A 20,658-nucleotide genomic window follows, 5' to 3' on the forward strand; every position below is an offset into this window, starting at 1 on the left:
AAGTGTGACCAGACAATGGACAGATCAGATGATGACCACAGCATCTCTGACCACAGTTCAGTACATGGTCACCATCTATCAGACAGTGACAGTGCCTCTGAATGTCTCTCTCCCTCTGGCTACACGGAGCGTTACAGCCCTAAGCCACAAGTTAGAAACTTAAGGCACAAGAGCTCTAGAGTTCGCTTCTCACAATTCTAGACAGCAACACAGTCCACCCCTGTACTGACAGTAAGACAGATACCAGTGCCTTACTTTTCCTGCAGTTACATAGATACACTTGGGTTTGTTAGCAACAGTAGCAACCTCAGTTATTCTAAACTCAGTAATAGCCAGACAGCCTGCTATTAGTTGAGGAAAGCCTAAATTCTGATTCAGCTCAGACACCACTGTCCTACTTTGCAAGTACAATTGGATCAACTCCTTGGTAGTATTTTGTCAATAGGACCACTTTGCAAAACACTAGCTTAGGACACTTGATTAGGTACTTTCAGAAGTAGTCATACACATGTCTTCATCCACCACAAGTTTAGGACATAGTGCCAAACAAACAATGATACAGCCATTAGGACTTTGGGATTTTTGGAAATATGATGACATCCTTCTGCAGCTACACTTGCCTGAAGGACAAAATTGTAAAGTCTGCCAAGATCAGACTGAGTACTACATTGAGTAGTCAGTATTGTCATCAGATCCAATGAGTGAAACAACAAACACTCTTGGACACTCCAGAAATGGCTTTATCATTTTAGGTGCCACTCTCTCTGCATCTCACCTTAACAAAGTTACACCACTAACATTCCTGTTCTCACTAACCCAAAGCGTAATGAGAAACCCAGGTTATGTTATTTAGGACTATGCCTTTGTTGTTGTCTATCATGCTTTTGTTTTGCAACTCTGACTGTTCTTGCTTAGCCAAGATAGATAGTGTTAACCACTGCCCAGATGTTACAAACTTGAATGAACTGACAAATGAACTCTTGAACTCAACTGTGGACCATACAGTACATGTATGTTTGTGCTCCCAGGATCACACATCAGGTGCAATCCTAGGACCAAAGGGGGGATGTTGGGACTACATGTGGACCACAGTTTACCACATGTTTCAAGACTCCAAGAAACCTGAGCCCTGGGGGTTCGCACCCAAAGTGTGAAGCTCCACCCATGGATCCAGGTTATCAAAACTAGAGATTCCCCTCTTATCTTTCTCTTTTCTCCACGAGCTGCAGCAGGAGCAGCTCTCTGCTCTCTTGTGTGGCCTGCTCACAGCAGACACACACAGTCTTCTTTACGGCAGAAGACGCGAGAGCCTGCCTAAGACTCAGAAACTTCTCAGAAAAGAAGTTTCCTTGTGCCAGCAGCTAACACACAAGTCTGCTGGCCAGTTTAACAAGTACAGGAGCCGCGAAATGGAGTTAGCTTGCCGCTAACTCTACACCAAGGAGTGACCTGGGCCCTCTGCACGACTGGAGTGCTGTCTGCCCAGCAACGCCTGCATCTTTCAGCTTCAGAGCCAAAGCCTTCTCAGCCTGACTCACCCACGGATTCACCGGCTACAAAGCAGGACACCACAAAGCATCTCTTTCTTCATGGACTGGTAACAACTGGGCATAGCCTAGCAACACAGTGAAGCATAGTACGGCTAAGCAAGAACTCAAACAATGTACTGTACGTGTATTGATTTGGTTAAGGTTATACATTGAACTGTTGTTGTGATGTCCTTGTTGCCTATAGTCAGGTTACTGCATAGCCACACCGCTAGGTTAATGTTAGCATGCTTAACACATGTTACATCCAGTAACTAGGCCTTGCATGCAACTAACCTCGTTTTAACCTGGCACCTTTAGCATACACCAATTGGCCTTGAATAGAGAACCACACAGTTAAGAGGTTAAAACCTAGTTTGGCAAACTTTGGTTCAGGCAGCACATGTGGTTCAAGACACCACATGGTCTGGCCTTTTATCCCTGTAGTTCCCTTTATCAGCCAAAGTGTCGGCATGCCATGTGCTCAGTCACCAGGTGACTGCAGCCATCTTGCTATTGTCTTCCCTACACACACACCCCCACACACACACACACACACACACACACACACACACACACACACATTCACACTTGTATATAGGTACACTTAGTTAGATTAGTATTGTGTGTTGCTTTTACCCTTTTGTTAAATAAATGCTTTTGGATATACCTGTTGTCTGTTTTAATGTTGCACAAGAATGAGTTTTGCCAACCTCTGCTCTGTAAAGAACTCCAAATCCTTCAACCTTTACTAGCTATTGATATGGTGATTTTGCTTATAGTTATTCAAGTAATTATTAATCAAAGTCCCAAATTCATAGATTAGTACCCTTTGAGACTGAATTGGCTATCTTTTTCCCTGAGTCCAGGGTGGTGCCCCGTTATTATTAATTCTTATTAATAATTTTATTGATTTTAATAATTAACAATTATCTTTGATAATCATTAATTATTGCTGATAGCCAAACTTGTAGCCACGGCCCAACAGCCTCATTCAAAAACAGCTTGATAAAGCAGGCTAATATAGCAAACTCCAGGCGAGAGGCAGATAGTAGGCTACAAGCGAACCAAAGCAACAGACCAGACCAGGGCTTTGAAGGTTGTACCATTTCCAGGAAGAGGCGGGGGGGGGGGGGGGCTCTTTTTATGTATTAGGTAAAAACATCTAATTTGCCTGAATTGAGTGATAGGGTACATACAATGAAAAAAAACAACGGTGGGCCTGTCCATAACAAATTTATATATTTTTTCAATTAGTGTTAAAATGTAATAATGTGATAATTATCATGACATTTTTATAAACCTTAATTTTGGGCCCCCGCCTGGTACTTGAAGCCCCACGTCCTCTGCGTACTCTGCGTATGCGGAGCAGCGGCACTGCTTTTATGTCACTTTATGTTTGATGGTGTCTTGTGTTTGAAGCATCATCCAGCTGGTTTGTCATTGATGTGGATTTGCTGCTCATGTGAATCCTCCCACAGTGTTTCATTAGCAGCTGTAACCACAGTGACTCTGATAAAACAGGAATTAGCAGAATCCATCTGATATGAAGCTGTGGTTTGAATACCACTTCCCTCCTCTTTGAAGAGTAGTCAGATATCTGTGTTCAGGTTTTTGTACAGCCTCTTCTACACTTTCTATCACTGTGTGTCTACAGCACAGTAGTAGAGAGCTGTGTCTGCCAGGGTTAGACTCTGTATGGTCAGCTCAGTTGTTGTATCTGATGTTTCGGATTTATATCGTTCATCAGGAATATATTCACGATCCTCTGATTTTGCTCCTTTCCAGAGTATAAACTGAGGTGCCTGAAGGTCAGAATGATATTTGTACCAGTAAAGCCAAGGATAGCTAGCAGTTGTCTGATAGGTACATGTGAGTGTGACAGATTCTCCTTCTCTTCCACTGACTTCATCTTTTACAGGAGAGATTGTGTCTCCAGCTATTAGTCCTGGAAAAAGTAGAGAAAATGAAGCCATTAGACTAACATTGTTCATGAGGCTGAGAGGAGAAGACAGTGGAAAATGTCAACTGTACAGTGTTACTCTGTGGACACAAACTGATCAACTGTTCATTTGACTGATTTCTATAGAAATCATCTTCCAAGGTGTTACCTAGTGAAGGAAACATGTTGTATTAAAGTTCTGTTCCAGAGTCAAATATCCATCATTTGGAAAATATCACACAATGACAAAAACATACGTACCTACAAGAGCTGAAAACAGTAAAATGACAGCCAGTGTTTCCATGGTTACACAAGTGAAATGTGCTGTAAGTGAATGTTGAGTTTGAATAAGTGTTGAGTGGTTTTGTGAGTTGTGTTTGGTCTGATGTTCACAGCTGGAATCAAACAGCTCTCTGCCATGCAGCCACCTCTGCAGTCAGTAGGAGGAGACTCATATGTCAAATGACATTCATTTGTAAAACTCTTCATCACAACTGTGTCTCATGAGGGAAAAGAATCCAGACTGTTTGATAAGAAACCACTGAAGTTTAACAGTGTGTGACTCCCTCTAGTGGATGTTGTGGAGTATTCTGTTGTCTTTGCTCCAAAGGTTTTTGTACAGAGTTTTGGTGTTTCCTGTCACTGTGGGCTGCAGAGCACAGTAGTACACAGCAGAGTCAGACACTGCAGCAGAGGAGATCTGCAGTTTGACTCCACGCTTTTCTTCAAACAGATCAGTGAAGAATCTTTTTTCTGACTTGAGAGAGTCTGCTGTTTTTATGATGTTACTGCCTGTGATGTACATGTGGAACTCTGGTGGTTTTCCTGGATATTGTCGATACCAGAAGAAATAATCAGTGCCAGCAGCTTCTTTGGAGTAGTTGTAGGACAGAGTAACAGTGCTGCCTTCTAAACTGTTCTCTTCATTGTTGACTGGAGTGAGTTCTTGACAGCTGACACCTAAAGGAAGAGATAACTCTGTTATAACATGTTGTCAAAGACTCATAACATGAATACATACAACTTCATGCTCAGTTTTCAATCAAACATCAATAGAAGTAAATATGAAGTGTGTCACCTACCTGTTAGTGTGATCAGAAACAAAGTTGAAAACAGACTTAATTGCATTGACACCATCTTGAAGATAAGAAGAAACTGTCTGTGTTGTTTAGTATGAAACACCACAGTGAAAGTTTGTGTCTTTCTGTACTTCAGTGACAGTTTTGCTCCTCCCTTAATCTCCTCCTCCCTGCTCTCACAGCTCTGACTAATAATGTGTTCAATGTGCTTTTCACATTGATATAATATCAATCAATAAGAAAATACTATTTATATTTAATTAAATTATAATATTGAACATTTAAGTCAAACACAAATATCAGTAATATTGTATTTGTGTTACATGTCAGGACTAAAAAACACAAAAAAGATCTGAAAATTACATTTAGGGCCCGAGCCCAAAGGGCGAAGACCCTCTTGTATTTTGTGTTTGTTTGTTTTTTTCTTTATTATTACGCCACTTGAACCCTAAATTTGACCCTGTAAACATGCTCAAAAACTTATCAAATTTGGCATGCATATCAGGTGTGGTGAAAAATTTAATAAAATGTAAAAATTCACCCATCACCCTTATAACTTAAAGCAATAGGGAGGCATGACCTTTGTGTCAAACAGAGGCTTCTGACGTCTAAACTATACCCTTTCAAACCTGTATCAATGGTGAGATGTTTCCTCCTAAAATATGATTTCTAATGTAAGATTTGGCCAAAGTCATGGGATTTATGAGGATATTTCACCAGAAGAGTACTCTAAAATTCTCCTCTCCAATGAGAGGGAGTGAGAGAGAATAGGATGGGGGGGGGGTGTTGAATGCAGCTCATTTTTGTAGGAAGCAGCAGAAAGGTCTATATACATACAGTACATTAGATACAAACTTTATATGAAGTTTGGTGTTATTATCATTTATTTTACAATGATTATAGGTCTTATATTTATAATTCAGTAGTGGGGATGACCTATGAGGGGAAGGGAACTAATGGAGTGAGGGTGACAGTTAAGTGATAAAGTGCTGCAGAAAAATAAAATCAACACTAAAATTTGTAGCTCTATACTGCAGTTTTTCCTTTATTAGGGCCCGAGCACCTAGCGGTTCGCTCACACTCTCCATTCAAATATATGAGTATTTTTCTGTGTCCAGCTGCAGTTACTTGTTGTCTCTACACACCTGACAGTACACATGTCAATCAAACTTTAACCAGGTCATGTGGGTTAAAAGTCTTTACTTTTCTAAAAATAGACTTGATGAAAATTAGGAAATTAATTTGTTTTACACACAAACTCATCAAGAGTTTTCAATTTACTAATTGAAATACAAGTGAATGGGCCCAAAACTTGCGTAATTTTGATGACACAGGTGTGAGCAAGACAGACATGTCTCACCCTGCACAAAATTCTCATCCTCACACCGTTGAGATTTGATGTTTCACCATGACAGAGGAAGTTGCTATAACTTTATTGTTAATGCTCCAGTCTGCACCAAACTTTACATGTTTGATAAGAGTCCCGGCCTGAACACGTCTACATGACAATATTCCATCAGTGATGCAAACTGGCTGAATAGCGCCCCCTACGAAATTTCAGCGAAGCAGCCCCAGCAGCAGGCAAAATAGTGGGCAAAGGAAGTGATGTTTATTTCCTTCTTGCACTGTCTGAAGACATCTACATGCCCGTGACAGAAGCCTTTCGACTGCACCACGCTCCGACGTGCGCAAGGGTGGGAGGGCCCGTTCAACGCTATGTAAAGACTCTACTGCACCATATAAAGCTCTAAGGTGCATAGATGATCCACAGAGTGTCACTGTAGGAGTTGTGGTCATTCACTAACATGGGTTTAACAGTTAAAGTTGACTTCTTAATAAAATGTGCAAATGCTTCTTATATCTATTTTAGGTGAGAGTGTTCTGTGACTTGTAGAGTCTTGTTCATGTAACCAGAAAGAAAACATACAGACAAGTGATTTGTGTTTTATAAATGCTTATATTTTTTAAGTAATGTTGAAACTGTGTAATATTAACTGTAGGTACTTCACAGCTGCACTCACAGAGGGAAAAGCAGAAAACCATCAAAGGTGGTATGATTGTTGTTGTAATCCGCAACACCACAGTTTAAGGTGAGAGTCATGTAGATCACATCCCCCTTTTCTAGTTGAAGAATTAAAGCATTAGACATAGAGATATGGCCAGTGTTATCACTGTAGTCTGAACTATGCATCACTCTCTTGTCATGGTGATTAAGATAAGCACAAATCCAAGCTGAAGTACGGTTGTCCCACATGGTGAATGTGAAGTAGTCGGCTCCTCTGACTGGAGCTGTGAAGATACCTGCATCAGAAGAGAAAGTCAGTGAGGGGTCAGAACTTCTCCCCACATCAGTACTGAAAACTACCTGTAGTTGGGTTGTGGGCCTGGCTCTGGCTAGAAGATCTGCATTAGAGGGGAAATAAATTAGGATTAACATCCACATGTAAAATTTGACCAATATTTCAAACTTTTTTCTAAATAGATCTTTTTACTCCTCTTTCATCAGTTTTGGATTTCACATCTGATAGACTTTAAAACAACATGTTTTCTAATTATATGACATTTTTACTGTAATTTTCTTTTTCTTTTTCTTTTTACCTGCGTTCTCTCTCTTGAAGCTCATACTGGTCTCCAACACTGTCAACACATTCATCACTTTTATTGTGAAATAAGATTATGGTCTGCAGTTTTCACATTTTGTCTTGATTACTATGTAGGCCTACCTGTACTCCTATTCTCAGTTTTCTCTGACCAAAAGATCTGCAATTGAGGGGAAAAATTAATAGGTTAAATAGATTAGTTGATTAACAACCCAAGATGTTTCATTTCTGTTAAATCTTTTGACTCCTTTCCAGTTACTTTTGCACGTCACAAATTGCAAATACATGTTTTCTAACATTATATGCACTTTTTATTTTTTAATAATGTTTTTGTAGCTTACTCATGATGTCTATATTGAGCTCCACAACCACATTTTCACTTGTGTTTATTCTGGTCTCCAAAACTGTAATGTTTTTCACAAAAAGGTTGCTATGTTCTCTCTTCATAAGACAGTTGTGTATGGAGTCAGAGAATATTGTCACTACTTCAGGAGATGATATTGGTTTACAAAACATAAAAGGACACAGATAGGTAAGAGGGGACAGCATGTGAAGAAAAGAAAGAAAAAATTAAAAGAATTAAAAATAAAGAAGCGGAGGGTGTGATCTGTTTGGGTTTGGATGAATTTCAGGCAAGTTTTGCAGGATGGGTTTGGTTTAGGTTTTATTTATGAAAAAAGAAACAAACACTAAAATGTACCTTGTTTTTTAAACTGTGGAGAAGTTGTTGATATTGTCAGTAGAGAACTTTTTCTTCCTGTGTCTTGTTCATGTAACCAGACAAAAATACATACATACAAACAGCTTATTTGGATTTGATATTTTTAATAGTGTAATGTTGTGACATCATGTAATCAACTGTGTTGTTTTTACAGCAGACCTCACATAGCAAAAAGTAGGAATCCACTAAAAGTGGTACCATTATAGTCATTATCAAAAACAATGTAGTTTGAGGGGAGAACCAGATAGATCATATCTCCCTTTTCCAGTTGGAGAATAAACCCATGAGACACGGAGACATAACCATGGTCGTCATTTATATCATAACTAACAGTGATTCTCTTGTTATTGTGATACAGTTCAATACCCATCCAATGTGAAGACCGTGTTTCAAACCCATGGAATCTGAAGGAGTAGGCTCCTCTGACTGGGGCTGTAAAGACACCTGCAACAAAGGAGGAATTCAGTCTATTCATTGATTTGATCAGGCTTTATAGGTGTTTGTCTAATTCTGGGGATTTGTTGCCAAGTCCTTGTATGTTAGACTGTGTTAGAAATCTGATCGACGAGTCAATTCAGTGAAAACACAAACCAAACCAAATACAAGTGAAAACTATCAAAGCTTTCACAGAAAGAACCCATCAGAATAAAAGAAGCTGCTAAATAGAATGGAAATAACTACATAATACTTTAAAACATGTGCAAACTATGTAAAAGAGAAAGTCCCTTCACCAAAATGGCATCATGTATATCCCAGTATAACATACTTTATCTGAAAGAGCTTTATAAGAGCTTCCAACTCAGAACTAGCCTACTGAGAGGACAAGAAATACAAAAATGGAAAAAATATGAAAAATGGAGAGACAGAGAATTTAAAGAGAGATATTCCACACTTAGACAACTAGGGATGCAATAAAAGTTATGTATGAAAAGGCAATTCCAAAAAATGATAAGTTAGATCATAAATCTATGAGATTGTGTAATAATTCAAACAAAAACAGTGTGAGTAGGTGAAAGAGGTGTACGTACCTGTAGTTGGGTTATAAGCCTGGCCGATGTTGGTGAAAATTTTACTGAACTTAAGTGTGATGGCAGTATTGAAGGGTCCAACTGCTCCTGCGTCAGTAAGGCCGACAGAAAACACCACCTTTGGTCGATCTGTGTGAATGTGGAGGACACACATAGAGAGAATATTTTCCTCTCACATCAGTAACAGCTGCAAAATGTCACTTCTGCCTCATTTAATAACTGTATTCATGTCACTCTGCATCCTGCTGCTGCTGTACAGAGGATGAGCCTTGATTTACCGTTGCCATTCTCACTGCTACCATAATATGACTTTTTGACTTTTTATTAATGATATAAGCAGCTCACCTGCATTCTCTCTCTTGAGCTCCTCCACCTGGAGCTCATTGGAGCTCATTCTGGCCTCCAACACTGTGAACACATTCATCATTTTTATTGTAAAGGAGGTAAACTACATAACTGGAACTTGAAATACCTGTATGTGTATCTAATAAACTGGCAGCTGTGTGTTTTGCAGCTTACCGGTGTTCTCCCTCTTGAGCTCCTCCACCACATTTTCAGCAGTGTTCAATCTGGCCTTCAAATCTGTGAACACATTTCTAGTCACTATTATGAAAGGTTTACAGTCGACCAACAGTCAAGTGTAAAATGACATTATATGTATATGTTTATATTTCAAACATACAATGCTATTTTTGCTTTTTATTGATTTTTGTAGCTCATCTGTGCTCTGTGATGTTTAAAGTTTTCCCACCGAAACATCATTAATGAAACTTACCCTTTATATGTTCTCATTGCTAACATAATAAACTCAGTTTCATTTCCACACTGTGATGTTTTTAAGCTTACCTGTGTTCTCTCTCTGGAGCTCCTCCACTTTGTTGTCACTGGCGGTCATTCTGGCCTCCAAGACTGTGAAAACATTTAAAACTCTTATTGTAAAGTAGGACTATGATCTGCAGTTTCACATTTTTCCTTGATCACTATGTAAACCTACCTGTGCTCTTATTTTCTGTTGCTGTTACTCTGGCTAGAAGATCTGCATTAGAGGAGGAAATAAATTAAGATTAACATCCACATGTAAAAATTCATCAATATGTTAAACTTGTTCCTGCTAAATAGATCTTTTTACTCCTCTTTCATCACTTTTGGGCTTCACATCTGATAGACTTTAAAACAACAACATGTTTTCCAACATAAAATGTCATTTTTTAAAATGTTTCTTTTTTTTACCTGTGTTCTCTCTCTCGAGCTCCTCCACTTTGTTGTCACTGGCGGTCATTCTGGCCTCCAAAACTGTGAATACAATTAAAGTTTTTTTCTTTTTTTTCCATTTTGAATCTTAGATATTAATCTGAGTAAACACCTTAAAGATTTGGATACATTCAACTCTTGTGCTTGACAGGAAAAACATCACAAACATGAATGAATTATATATCATTTAATAAAATATAAATATCTACCTGCATTCTTGATTTCACTGGCTGTCAGTCTGGCCTGTATGGCTGGAATAAAAGCAGTAAATTAGTCCTAAAAGTGATGAATATGTGAACATTGCATGAGTCTGTTTAGCACTATGTGAATGAACCTGTATTCTCTTGCTCCAGCTTCTCCATCTTCTTCAGCTCCACACTGTGTTGGACCACCATGTCTCTCAGCTCCTTCAGCTCAGCCCAGATATCAGGGGTGATGTTAGTCTGATCACTGGTTGCTTTGACACTCAGGATCTCAGACTGAACATCTGTCTTAGTGACATCATTCTCTGTCAGCCCTCCACTCTCACCCTGAGCCCTCGTCCAGTACAGACAGAGCAGCAACGCCAGAAAAGCTGCAGCACGCCTCATTGTGAAATATCACCTCTTTAGACAGCAAGACGCAGTCTGACACGTCTCGCTCAGCTCCCGTCTTTATAAACACGTAAAACAGGTCACTGAAGTGCTGTATGAGAATGAACCAGGTGTCTGATAACAAATGTAAAAATAGCACCAAAGATCCTTGAACACTGAACTGCAGACTACAACTAGTTAGAAGGATGTTCTTTCCTTCAAAATAACAACATTAAAGGACGGGCTCACAATCTTTCAGGTCTCTCTTAAAACAACAGTCGGGTGCCCTTATGAACATTAAAATGTTCCTGTTCATACTGACCATTAGAGGATCAATTCAAAATGCACTTATAATGTAAGTGATAGGGGCAAAATCCACAGTCCTCCTTCTGTACAGAAATATATTTAAAAGTTTATCTGAAGCTAATATGAAGCTTCAGCGTCCAAATGAGTCAAATCAAGTAGATATCTTTCAACGTTACAGTCTTTTTAGTGCCAAAGTTCCTCTTTTTGTTACTATACTTCAACCTGCAGCTCAACAGGGAAACACTGTCTGAGGAAACACAAAGACTGTAAATGTGTCAGATATCCACTTGATATGACTAACTCAGACTGATGAAGCTGAATAAAAGCTTCACACAGACTTTTAAATACATTTGTGCACAAAATGACTTTTGGCCTCCATCACTTCCATTGAAAGCACATTTGAAGGATCTTTTCATATCCAGTATGAACAGGAGGAATGATTACAGCGAGGAAAACCTCTTTCACTGCTCATATATGACACCTGACTGTTGTTTTAAGACAGATTTGAAAAGTTGTGAACCTTTAATGTTGAATGATCATCAGATCCTCATCAGAACTAAACAACTGATAAGTGGGATTTCAGTCTCTGATCTTTTTGTGTGTATGGGCTGCTTTTCCCAGACTCAGGTTTCAATATCCCCAAATTAAAGCTTAGAGTCAGCATTTTAACCTCATAGTCATTCTTTTGTTTCAAATCTTTCAGAGCAAAGCCAACACAGCAACAATGTGCACCCTTTCATATACATATATATTTATATATATATTGTATGACTTTTTTACAAACTATGCAAAACATTTTTTGGGGTGAAGACATTCTCATGAGTCTCACAGAGGAAAAAGCAGGAATCCACTAAAGGTAGTATGATCATAGGTATCATCCCATATACCATGGTCTGCAGGTAAAACCATGTAGACCACATCCTCCTTTTCCAGCTGTAGAACCAATGCATTAGTAACACTGATATAGCCATGTTCATCATAGTAATTAGAATTCCATGTCCCTCTCTTGCCATTGTGGTAGAGATTAGCACCAATCCAAGTCATTATCCATCTTTCCCATGCAGAGAATGTGAAGTAGTAGGCTCCTCTGACTATAATTTTCTTGTTTTTTTGAAACTACACAGAAACATCTGTGCAAAGGTTTGGAAAAGGTTTTACAAAACTGCATAAAAGAGAAGCTCACTTCACCGCCAGAACCTTATCAGTCACTGAGTGAAATGTATTTGCACAGCACAATATCACACACATGTGTCAATGTTGGCAAAGTACCAATGACCTGGCTCAAACCTTCTAAGAGGACACAGAGAAACTGTGTTTGTTTCCCAGACTCAGGTTGTAAAGGGCTACAACTCATCTGATGTGTATTAAAGTGTGTTTTTAAAGAATTTATTGCAAGTAGTGCTGCAGAGCAAAGCCAACACAACAAAAAACATGTAGTGTCCAAATATGTAAAGACTCTGCTGCACCATATAAAGCTCTAAGGTGCATAGATGATCCACAGAGTGTCACTGTAGGAGTTGTGGTCATTCACTAACATGATTGACAGGATGAGAATTTTGTGTAGGGTAAGACATGTCTGTCTTGTTCACACCTGTGTCATCAAAATTATGCAAGTTTTGGGTCCATTCACTTGTATTTCAATTAGTAAATTGAAAACTCTTGATGACTTTGTGTGTAAAACAAATTCACTTCCTAATTTTCATCAAGTCTATTTTTAGAGAAGTAAAGACTTTTAATCCACATGACCTGGTCAAAGTTTGATTGACATGTGTACTTTACATGCTTGATAAGAGTGAACACGTCTACATGACAATATTCCATCAGTGATGCAAACTGGCTGAATAGCGCCCCCTACGAAATTTCAGTGAAGCAGCCCCAGCAGCAGGCAAAATAGTGGACAAAGGAAGTGATGTTTATCTCCTTCTTGCACTGTCTGAAGACATCTACATGCCCGTGACAGAAGCCCTTCGATTGCACCGCAGCCTGACGTGCTCGGAGGCACAAGGGCCCGTTCAACGCTGCTTGCATCTTTAATTTTTTTAATTTAGTTGATTTTCAGATCAAAAGACAAAGATTGACTTTAAAGTCAAATTATAATTTCACAGCAGAACTTGTTCAGGTCGTCCATGGAAGAGGTTTTTTGTTCATTTATTTATGTGTCTTGTTTAGTTTATTTTTAGTTTCCAGAGGGATCACCTATATTTCACAGCTGCTACACCCCTGAAGGATAAAACAGTGGACAGAAAGGTAAGAAATACTTCATCTACATATTTAATATCCCACAACTTTGGGTAAAGATGAAGATGAATTCCCTGTTTTTCTATATTAAACATCCTTGTAACAGTCTTTTCTGCTGACGTTCTTATCCAGAACAGCTCATGAGAGGCTTGAAAACCTGGAAACAGTGAAAGTTTGAGTCTTTTCTGTCCTGGTTTACATAACTTAAAACTTTTATCAGGTAGATAATAGTAAAACACTGACAACTGACAGTTCTTATGTCAACAAATGTAAATACCTGAAGACAACATGAAGTCAGTGACCATATCTCATTCACACTCGTAGTTCAAACAGTGGAGGCAGCAGACACCCTTGTTGAATGTCTAATGGAAACAGCTCATGATAAAAACTGACAGTATGAAACAAACACTCTCATATTTTCATTACATTCACTTTTTAACCCGACCAGTAACTTCAGGTTTTTGTTCAACACAGTTTTATGTCACTTTATGTTTGATGGTGTCTTGTGTTTGAAGCATCATCCAGCTGGTTTATGTGGATTTGCTGCTCATGTGAATCCTCCCACAGTGTTTCATTAGCAGCTGTAACCACAGTGACTCTGATAAAACAGGAATTAGCAGAATCCATCTGATATGAAGCTGTGGTTTGAATACCACTTCCCTCCTCTTTGAAGAGTAGTCAGATATCTGTGTTCAGGTTTTTGTACAGCCTCTTCTACACTTTCTATCACTGTGTGTCTACAGCACAGTAGTAGAGAGCTGTGTCTGCCAGGGTTAGATTCTGTATGGTCAGCTCAGTTGATGTATCTGATGTTTTGGATTCATATCGTTTATCAGGAATATATTCTTGATGACTTGCTGATTTTGCTCCTTTCCAGAGTATAAACTGAGGTGCCTGAAGGTCAGAATGATGTTTGTACCACAAAAGTGCAGGACCAGTATCGGTTGTCTCATAGGTACATGTGAGTGTGACAGATTCTCCTTCTCTTCCACTGACTTGTTCTTTTACAGGAGAGATTGTGTCTCCAGCTATTAGTCCTGGAAAAAGTAGAGAAAATGAAGCCATTAGACTAACATTGTTCATGAGGCTGAGAGGAGAAGACAGTGGAAAATGTCAACTGTACAGTGTTACTCTGTGGACACAAACTGATCAACTGTTCATTTGACTGATTTCTATAGAAATCATCTTCCAAGGTGTTACCTAGTGAAGGAAACATGTTGTATTAAAGTTCTGTTCCAGAGTCAAATATCCATCATTTGGAAAATATCACACAATGACAAAAACATACGTACCTACAAGAGCTGAAAACAGTGAAATGACAGCCAGTGTTTCCATGGTTACACAAGTGAAATGTGCTGTAAGTGAATGTTGAGTTTGAATAAGTGTTGAGTGGTTTTGTGAGTTGTGTTTGGTCTGATGTTCACAGCTGGAATCAAACAGCTCTCTGCCATGCAGCCACCTCTGCAGTCAGTAGGAGGAGACTCATATGTCAAATGACATTCATTTGTAAAACTCTTCATCACAACTGTGTCTCATGAGGGAAAAGAATCTAGACTGTTTGATAAGAAACCACTGAAGTTTAACAGTGTGTGACTCCCTCTAGTGGATGTTGTGGAGTATTCTGTTGTCTTTGCTCCAAAGGTTTTTGTACAGAGTTTTGGTGTTTCCTGTCACTGTGGGCTGCAGAGCACAGTAGTACACAGCAGAGTCAGACAGCTGCAGCTTCTGGATCTTCAGAGGAACTGATCTTAAGTTGGAATCCAGTGTGGATGAAAATCTTTCCTTAAACTCATCTGGTGTGTTCCCTTCGTCCAGTTTAAAGCGGCTCAGGATGAATTTGGGGCTGTTGTTTCCATCCTGTTTGTACCAGAAGAGGTAATAATTTGTAACACTGCTGTTATATTGACAGTCAAGTGTTACTGCCTCTCCTTCAGCAGCAGTCACATCTCCTTTTGGTTGCAGCACGTTGTCTTTTTGTGCTCTGCATTCTGTAAAACAGCAACAAACAGTATCAGTGAGCTGTTAAAGAATCATGTCAATGTTGGATTGATATGACAGAAACAGAGCTGTGTTCATACCAAGGCACATAGCAGCCAGCAACACTGAGATGAACAGAGACGTCATATCTGCAGTGTTGAGTAACTCTGAGCTACAGCGAGTATAAAGAAGACTCTGATCTCTGTTTAGTCTTCATCAACACTAAGTTGGTGGATTTAAAGGAGGAGTCTGATCACAGTGACAGAGCTCATTCACAGCCCTGTGTTATTCCTCCTACTGACAACTTTACACTAAACACATGTTTGTGCCTCTCTCCTTTCCTAGCATAGCTTGTCTTGTATGTAGTCATCACTGGAGATTTAATGTTTCCTGTTTTACATCTGGTGCAGACTCACTTTGATCCTCAACATATAAAAGGTGATAATATTCCTGAACCTGCTGCTGCTTCTTTAATATTTTTCATCTTAAAAGCTGAAAACTGAGAATGAATATTTGAACAATTTATGACTTTTTAAGTTCTTTTCAGAATTTATTTCCTCTTGAATATAAATTGACAGTTTAGTGTCTTTTGGTCCTCTGCAGCCGTCAGACGTCAAATGTAAAGATGGTGGAGTTGTTGTGGAAGCTTCAGGTTTTATGAATCATCTGGACTCTATGGAAGAGTAGATGTCTCCCGCTCAGCTTTCACTTCATCTGGACTGTAAGCAAGCAAACAAAGTTTATTTATATAGCACCTTTCACAAACACCAGTCACAAAGTGCTTCACAGTCAAAGAAATAAAATAAAATAAAATAAAATGCAATCAGAATGAATAAAAAGAAAAGACACCAGATAAAATATACAAGAAGAGCAGATAAAATAGACAAATTAAGATAAAATAGCACATACTACTAAAGGAGTCTACATTATCCAAAGACCTTAAGCTTGTCGGAAAACTATTCCAAAGCTTAGCATGATCTCTGTGGGTCTTAAAATGTGTACGAGGTACACTTAGAAAGCCCTGGGTGGAGGATCTAAGAGCTCGACTAGTGGTGTAGGGGTGCAGAAGGACTGTAATGTACTTTGGAGCCATGTAGGGCTCTATAAGTGAGCACCAAATATTTAAAATGACTTCTAAAATTTACTAGAAGCCAGTGCAATGAGATTAAAATAGGAGTTATATGTGACCATCTGTTGGATTGTGTTAAAAGCCTAGCAGCAGCATTTTGGACAGTTTGTAAGCAGTGTATGGAAGATTTATTAAGGCAGGTAAAAAGAGAGTTACAGTAGTCCAAAGGGGATGATATAAAAGCATGTATTAACATTTCCATTTCATTTCTTGACACTACAGACCGGAGTTTGGCTGTTTCTCAGGTGAAAGAAACATGATTGAGTTAGCGTCTTAACATGCGCTTCAAAACTCATGGATTGGTCGAAAATTACACCAAGATTGTGCAGGCAAGACCGATAAGATGAAGATAAGGCACCAAGGTTCTGCCTGATTGATGACTGAAGATTATCAGGGCATCATTCTGTTACACTTCTGTGATTTAACTGTGGAAATGACACTGATACTGATATTGCAGTCACCATCATAATCCAGGTTTCACACATGTTGGATACAGATGAGTCTTTTGTAGGGCTGAGTCAAATATGTGAAGATTCAAACCACTGAAGTTTAACAGTGTGTGACTCCCTCTAGTGGATGTTGTGGAGTATTCTGTTGTCTTTGCTCCAAAGGTTTTTGTACAGAGTTTTGGTGTTTCCTGTCACTGTGGGCTGCAGAGCACAGTAGTACACAGCAGAGTCAGACACTGCAGCAGAGGAGATCTGCAGATCAACTCGATTTCTCTCATTATTCAGTTTAACAGTCAGTCGAGGGTGTGGAGGTTTTGCATTCACCACAGTAGGAGATGTTGATTGAGTGATCAGGAGAAGGAACTGAGGAACTGATCCAGGATCTTGTCGATACCACTGGAGATTATCAGCTTTATTTGAATAGTTACAGGACAGAGTAACACTACGGCCCTCTGATGAAAACACTTCAGCACTGCTGGCAGTAATATCATCTTCCAAGGTGTTACCTAGTGAAGGAAACATGTTGTATTAAAGTTCTGTTCCAGAGTCAAATATCCATCATTTGGAAAATATCACACAATGACAAAAACATACGTACCTACAAGAGCTGAAAACAGTAAAATGACAGCCAGTGTTTCCATGGTTACACAAGTGAAATGTGCTGTAAGTGAATGTTGAGTTTGAATAAGTGTTGAGTGGTTTTGTGAGTTGTGTTTGGTCTGATGTTCACAGCTGGAATCAAACAGCTCTCTGCCATGCAGCCACCTCTGCAGTCAGTAGGAGGAGACTCATATGTCAAATGACATTCATTTGTAAAACTCTTCATCACAACTGTGTCTCATGAGGGAAAAGAATCTAGACTGTTTGATAAGAAACCACTGAAGTTTAACAGTGTGTGACTCCCTCTAGTGGATGTTGTGGAGTATTCTGTTGTCTTTGCTCCAAAGGTTTTTGTACAGAGTTTTGGTGTTTCCTGTCACTGTGGGCTGCAGAGCACAGTAGTACACAGCAGAGTCAGACAGCTGCAGCTTCTGGATCTTCAGAGGAACTGATGTCCCGTTAACTGTAGCATCAAATCTGTCTTCCTGGAACTCTGCAGCATTATCTCCTCCACCAGACTTGTAACGCTGCAGCATATACTTTGGAAAATCATTTACTTCTTGTTTGTACCAGAACAAAGTTGGATTTCCACTCTGAAATGTACAAGCAAGTGTAACTGTGTCTCCTTCAGTAGCAATGACATCTCCTGTTGGCTGGGTCACGCTGTCTTGTCCTTTACACTCTGGGGAAGAACAGAACATGCAGAGGAAGAGATGAATCAATAAAGATGATTGATTAAAGGAGAACAATCAGCAGCTTTAAAGAGTTACCTAGCAGACACTGACACATCTAGAATAGTCTGTTTTTTACTGACTGCTGTCTGTCAGACTGAACCACATCTTTTTTTCTAAAAAAGTTATAAATGGCAGCAGAAATTACCTGTTCCCTCTATGATGGACATTAAAAGCACTTATAGCTCAGTTCTGTGTTAAAAACTGTTGAGAAAGGAAACACATTCTGCTTTCTGTCTTACCAAAGAAAAGAGCAGCAAGAATAATCCACAGCCAATGTTCCATCTCTACAACAAGGTTTAAATCAACAGGAGAAACTATCTGATGTTCAACATTCAGTCTGAGAATTGTTCTCTTCACAGCAGCAGTTATTATTGACAGAATGGTTGAACACAGTGCAGAAGTAGTGCACCGCCTACTTGATAATGTGGCCCTCTAGTGGAGGTAAAAAGTTCAGTACAACAGTGTGGAAAAAAGGCTTCCAGCAGCTTGTCAGTGTGTCAGCTTGTGTTTTTGTACAGAGACTGTGGGTTTGCTGTCACTGTGGGCCTCACAGCACAGTAGTACAGAGCAGAGTCTGTCACTGCAGCAGAGGAAATCTGCAGATCCATTTGGGTTTTATCTTCACTCACATTAAAAGACAGTCTAGATACTGGATCTGATATCAGACTTTCTGTTCCTGTGTGAGAGATGAGGAATTCTGGTGGTTTTCCTGGATATTGTCGATACCAGAAGAATCGATCAGAACCAGTTGCTGGTCTGGAGTATTTGTAGGACAGAGTAACAGTGCTGCCTTCTAAACTGTTCTCTTCATTGTTGACTGGAGTGAGTTCTTGACAGCTGACACCTAAAGGAAGAGATAACTCTGTTATAACATGTTAAAGTCACGATCAAGGAATCACATTCAGACAAAAGTGGAATTGAATTTTTTTCATGCAGAAACTTTCATACCTGTCAGAATGACTAGAAACAGTAAAGAAAATACATAATAGTCCAATGCCAGCATGTTGAATGAAGGTAATGTTTGTGGTTTGTGTATTGAACTCTGCTGAATATGGAAGTTCATCTCTCTTCTATAGTTCAGTAACAGCTTAGCTCCTCCCTGAATCTCTCCGTCTCCTCTTAGATCTGTATTTTCACTTCTCTCAGTTACTCTTCCTCTACCTTCAACTCTGGAAACTCTGATGCTGCAGTCACCATCATATAAATCATGTTTCACTCATGTTGGATACAAAAAGTGATTTTACATTTAAATAATTTCAGTTTATAACAGAAATATATTTTTCACATCATCACTTCATCCTCAGTAACAGTTCAGTCAGGAGACTTGTACTAAATGACGGTTTTCATTAGAGATTAAATAGATAAAGGAAATAGGTGTATGAGGTAGTAATTATTTAGTAATTATGAGGAAACCTATCTGATTAAATTATAAATCACTCAGAAAAATGATATTAGTTTTCTTTGAGTATAGCCATTTAATATTTTATGCATGATGAGAATAAGTGTAAAATATGGATAAGATTCATTCTGTTAACTCTTGAATGTCACTCTGCCTGTTGGAGATAAAGTTTATTGTCTGTAGCGTCCACATCACACATTTGCTTCAACAAGAGAAACACAGATTGAATTTATACGCCGTCACTGAGGAACACTGTCATCATGCAGAGAATTGCCTCATGTTTTTATAAAAGTAATCAGTGATCATTATGTGTCTTATTTGTCCTCTGGGCCAAAACCTTGAAAACCTGTGTGAACCAGTGAACAGAAACTGTGAGTTTCCCAAAGATTCCTGCTCACAGTTAACAGACTGTTAGCATGATTTTATATCAGCTGGAAGAGGGAAATGTTTTTTTAGTGACCCCTTTATACAGGGAGTTCCAGACATGTAGCTGTGATTATTTAAAGGATGGATCACCTTTTCAGGGTTTACAAAAACAAAAAGGACCTGATGTTATGCTCCTACAGTAGAGACAAAAGTGTTACATCATTGTACAACTGAAGTCAGCTGATAATGAAAGGAAAGCTCAGCATCAGATATTATACACAGACTATGAGCAATATGCTTCACATTAATGGACAGCTGAACAAGGTTTGATTTCAACTTGTTGACAGAATTTTCACAAGTTGAAGGATCTCAGTTCTAGAATCACTGAACTGTAGGAAAGTCTGAAACAGCAGCACTTAACATGTAACACACCAGCTGCCATAATGACTGTATTTTAATGTAATATACCATCAAGTTTCATCACTAAAACAGCTGAAATCTGTGTTTTAGACAACAAATCTTAACCCAAAGGAAAAGTGTAAATTGAAGATGAGAGGACCTCAGGTTGAACCCTGTAGTACACCACAATAACTCTAGACTGTTTGAAAACAAACCACTGAAGTTTAACAGTGTGTGACTCCCTCTAGTGGATGTTGTGGAGTATTCTGTTGTCTTTGCTCCAAAGGTTTTTGTACAGAGTTTTGGTGTTTCCTGTCACTGTGGGCTGCAGAGCACAGTAGT

At 39.0% G+C, this 20,658-nt stretch overlaps 1 protein-coding gene and 1 gene segment (V, D, J or C); both read right to left on the reverse strand.

Moving 5' to 3' along the window:
- Positions 1-7,958: 7,958 nt before the first annotated feature.
- On the reverse strand, positions 7,959-10,759 carry LOC122993827 (myosin heavy chain, embryonic smooth muscle isoform-like). The gene is made up of 9 exons (XM_044368296.1): positions 10,482-10,759; positions 10,357-10,398; positions 10,127-10,189; positions 9,891-9,932; positions 9,743-9,805; positions 9,416-9,478; positions 9,242-9,304; positions 8,897-9,025; positions 7,959-8,312 (listed from the first exon to the last, which is right to left on the reverse strand). Exons 1-9 carry the CDS (start codon positions 10,735-10,737, stop codon positions 8,029-8,031), a joined length of 1,005 nt encoding a protein of 334 aa, XP_044224231.1. The 5' UTR covers positions 10,738-10,759; the 3' UTR covers positions 7,959-8,028.
- Positions 10,760-13,217: 2,458 nt separating this feature from the next.
- Positions 13,218-15,591, reverse strand: LOC122994061. The segment is given in 3 exon segments: positions 13,218-13,245; positions 14,927-15,251; positions 15,342-15,591. Coding segments are annotated over 3 exon segments (399 nt in total).
- Between the last annotated feature and the right edge of the window lie 5,067 nt (positions 15,592-20,658).

Source organism: Thunnus albacares, chromosome 12 (genome assembly GCF_914725855.1).
Source record: "Thunnus albacares chromosome 12, fThuAlb1.1, whole genome shotgun sequence".
Taxonomy (NCBI): domain Eukaryota; kingdom Metazoa; phylum Chordata; class Actinopteri; order Scombriformes; family Scombridae; genus Thunnus; species Thunnus albacares.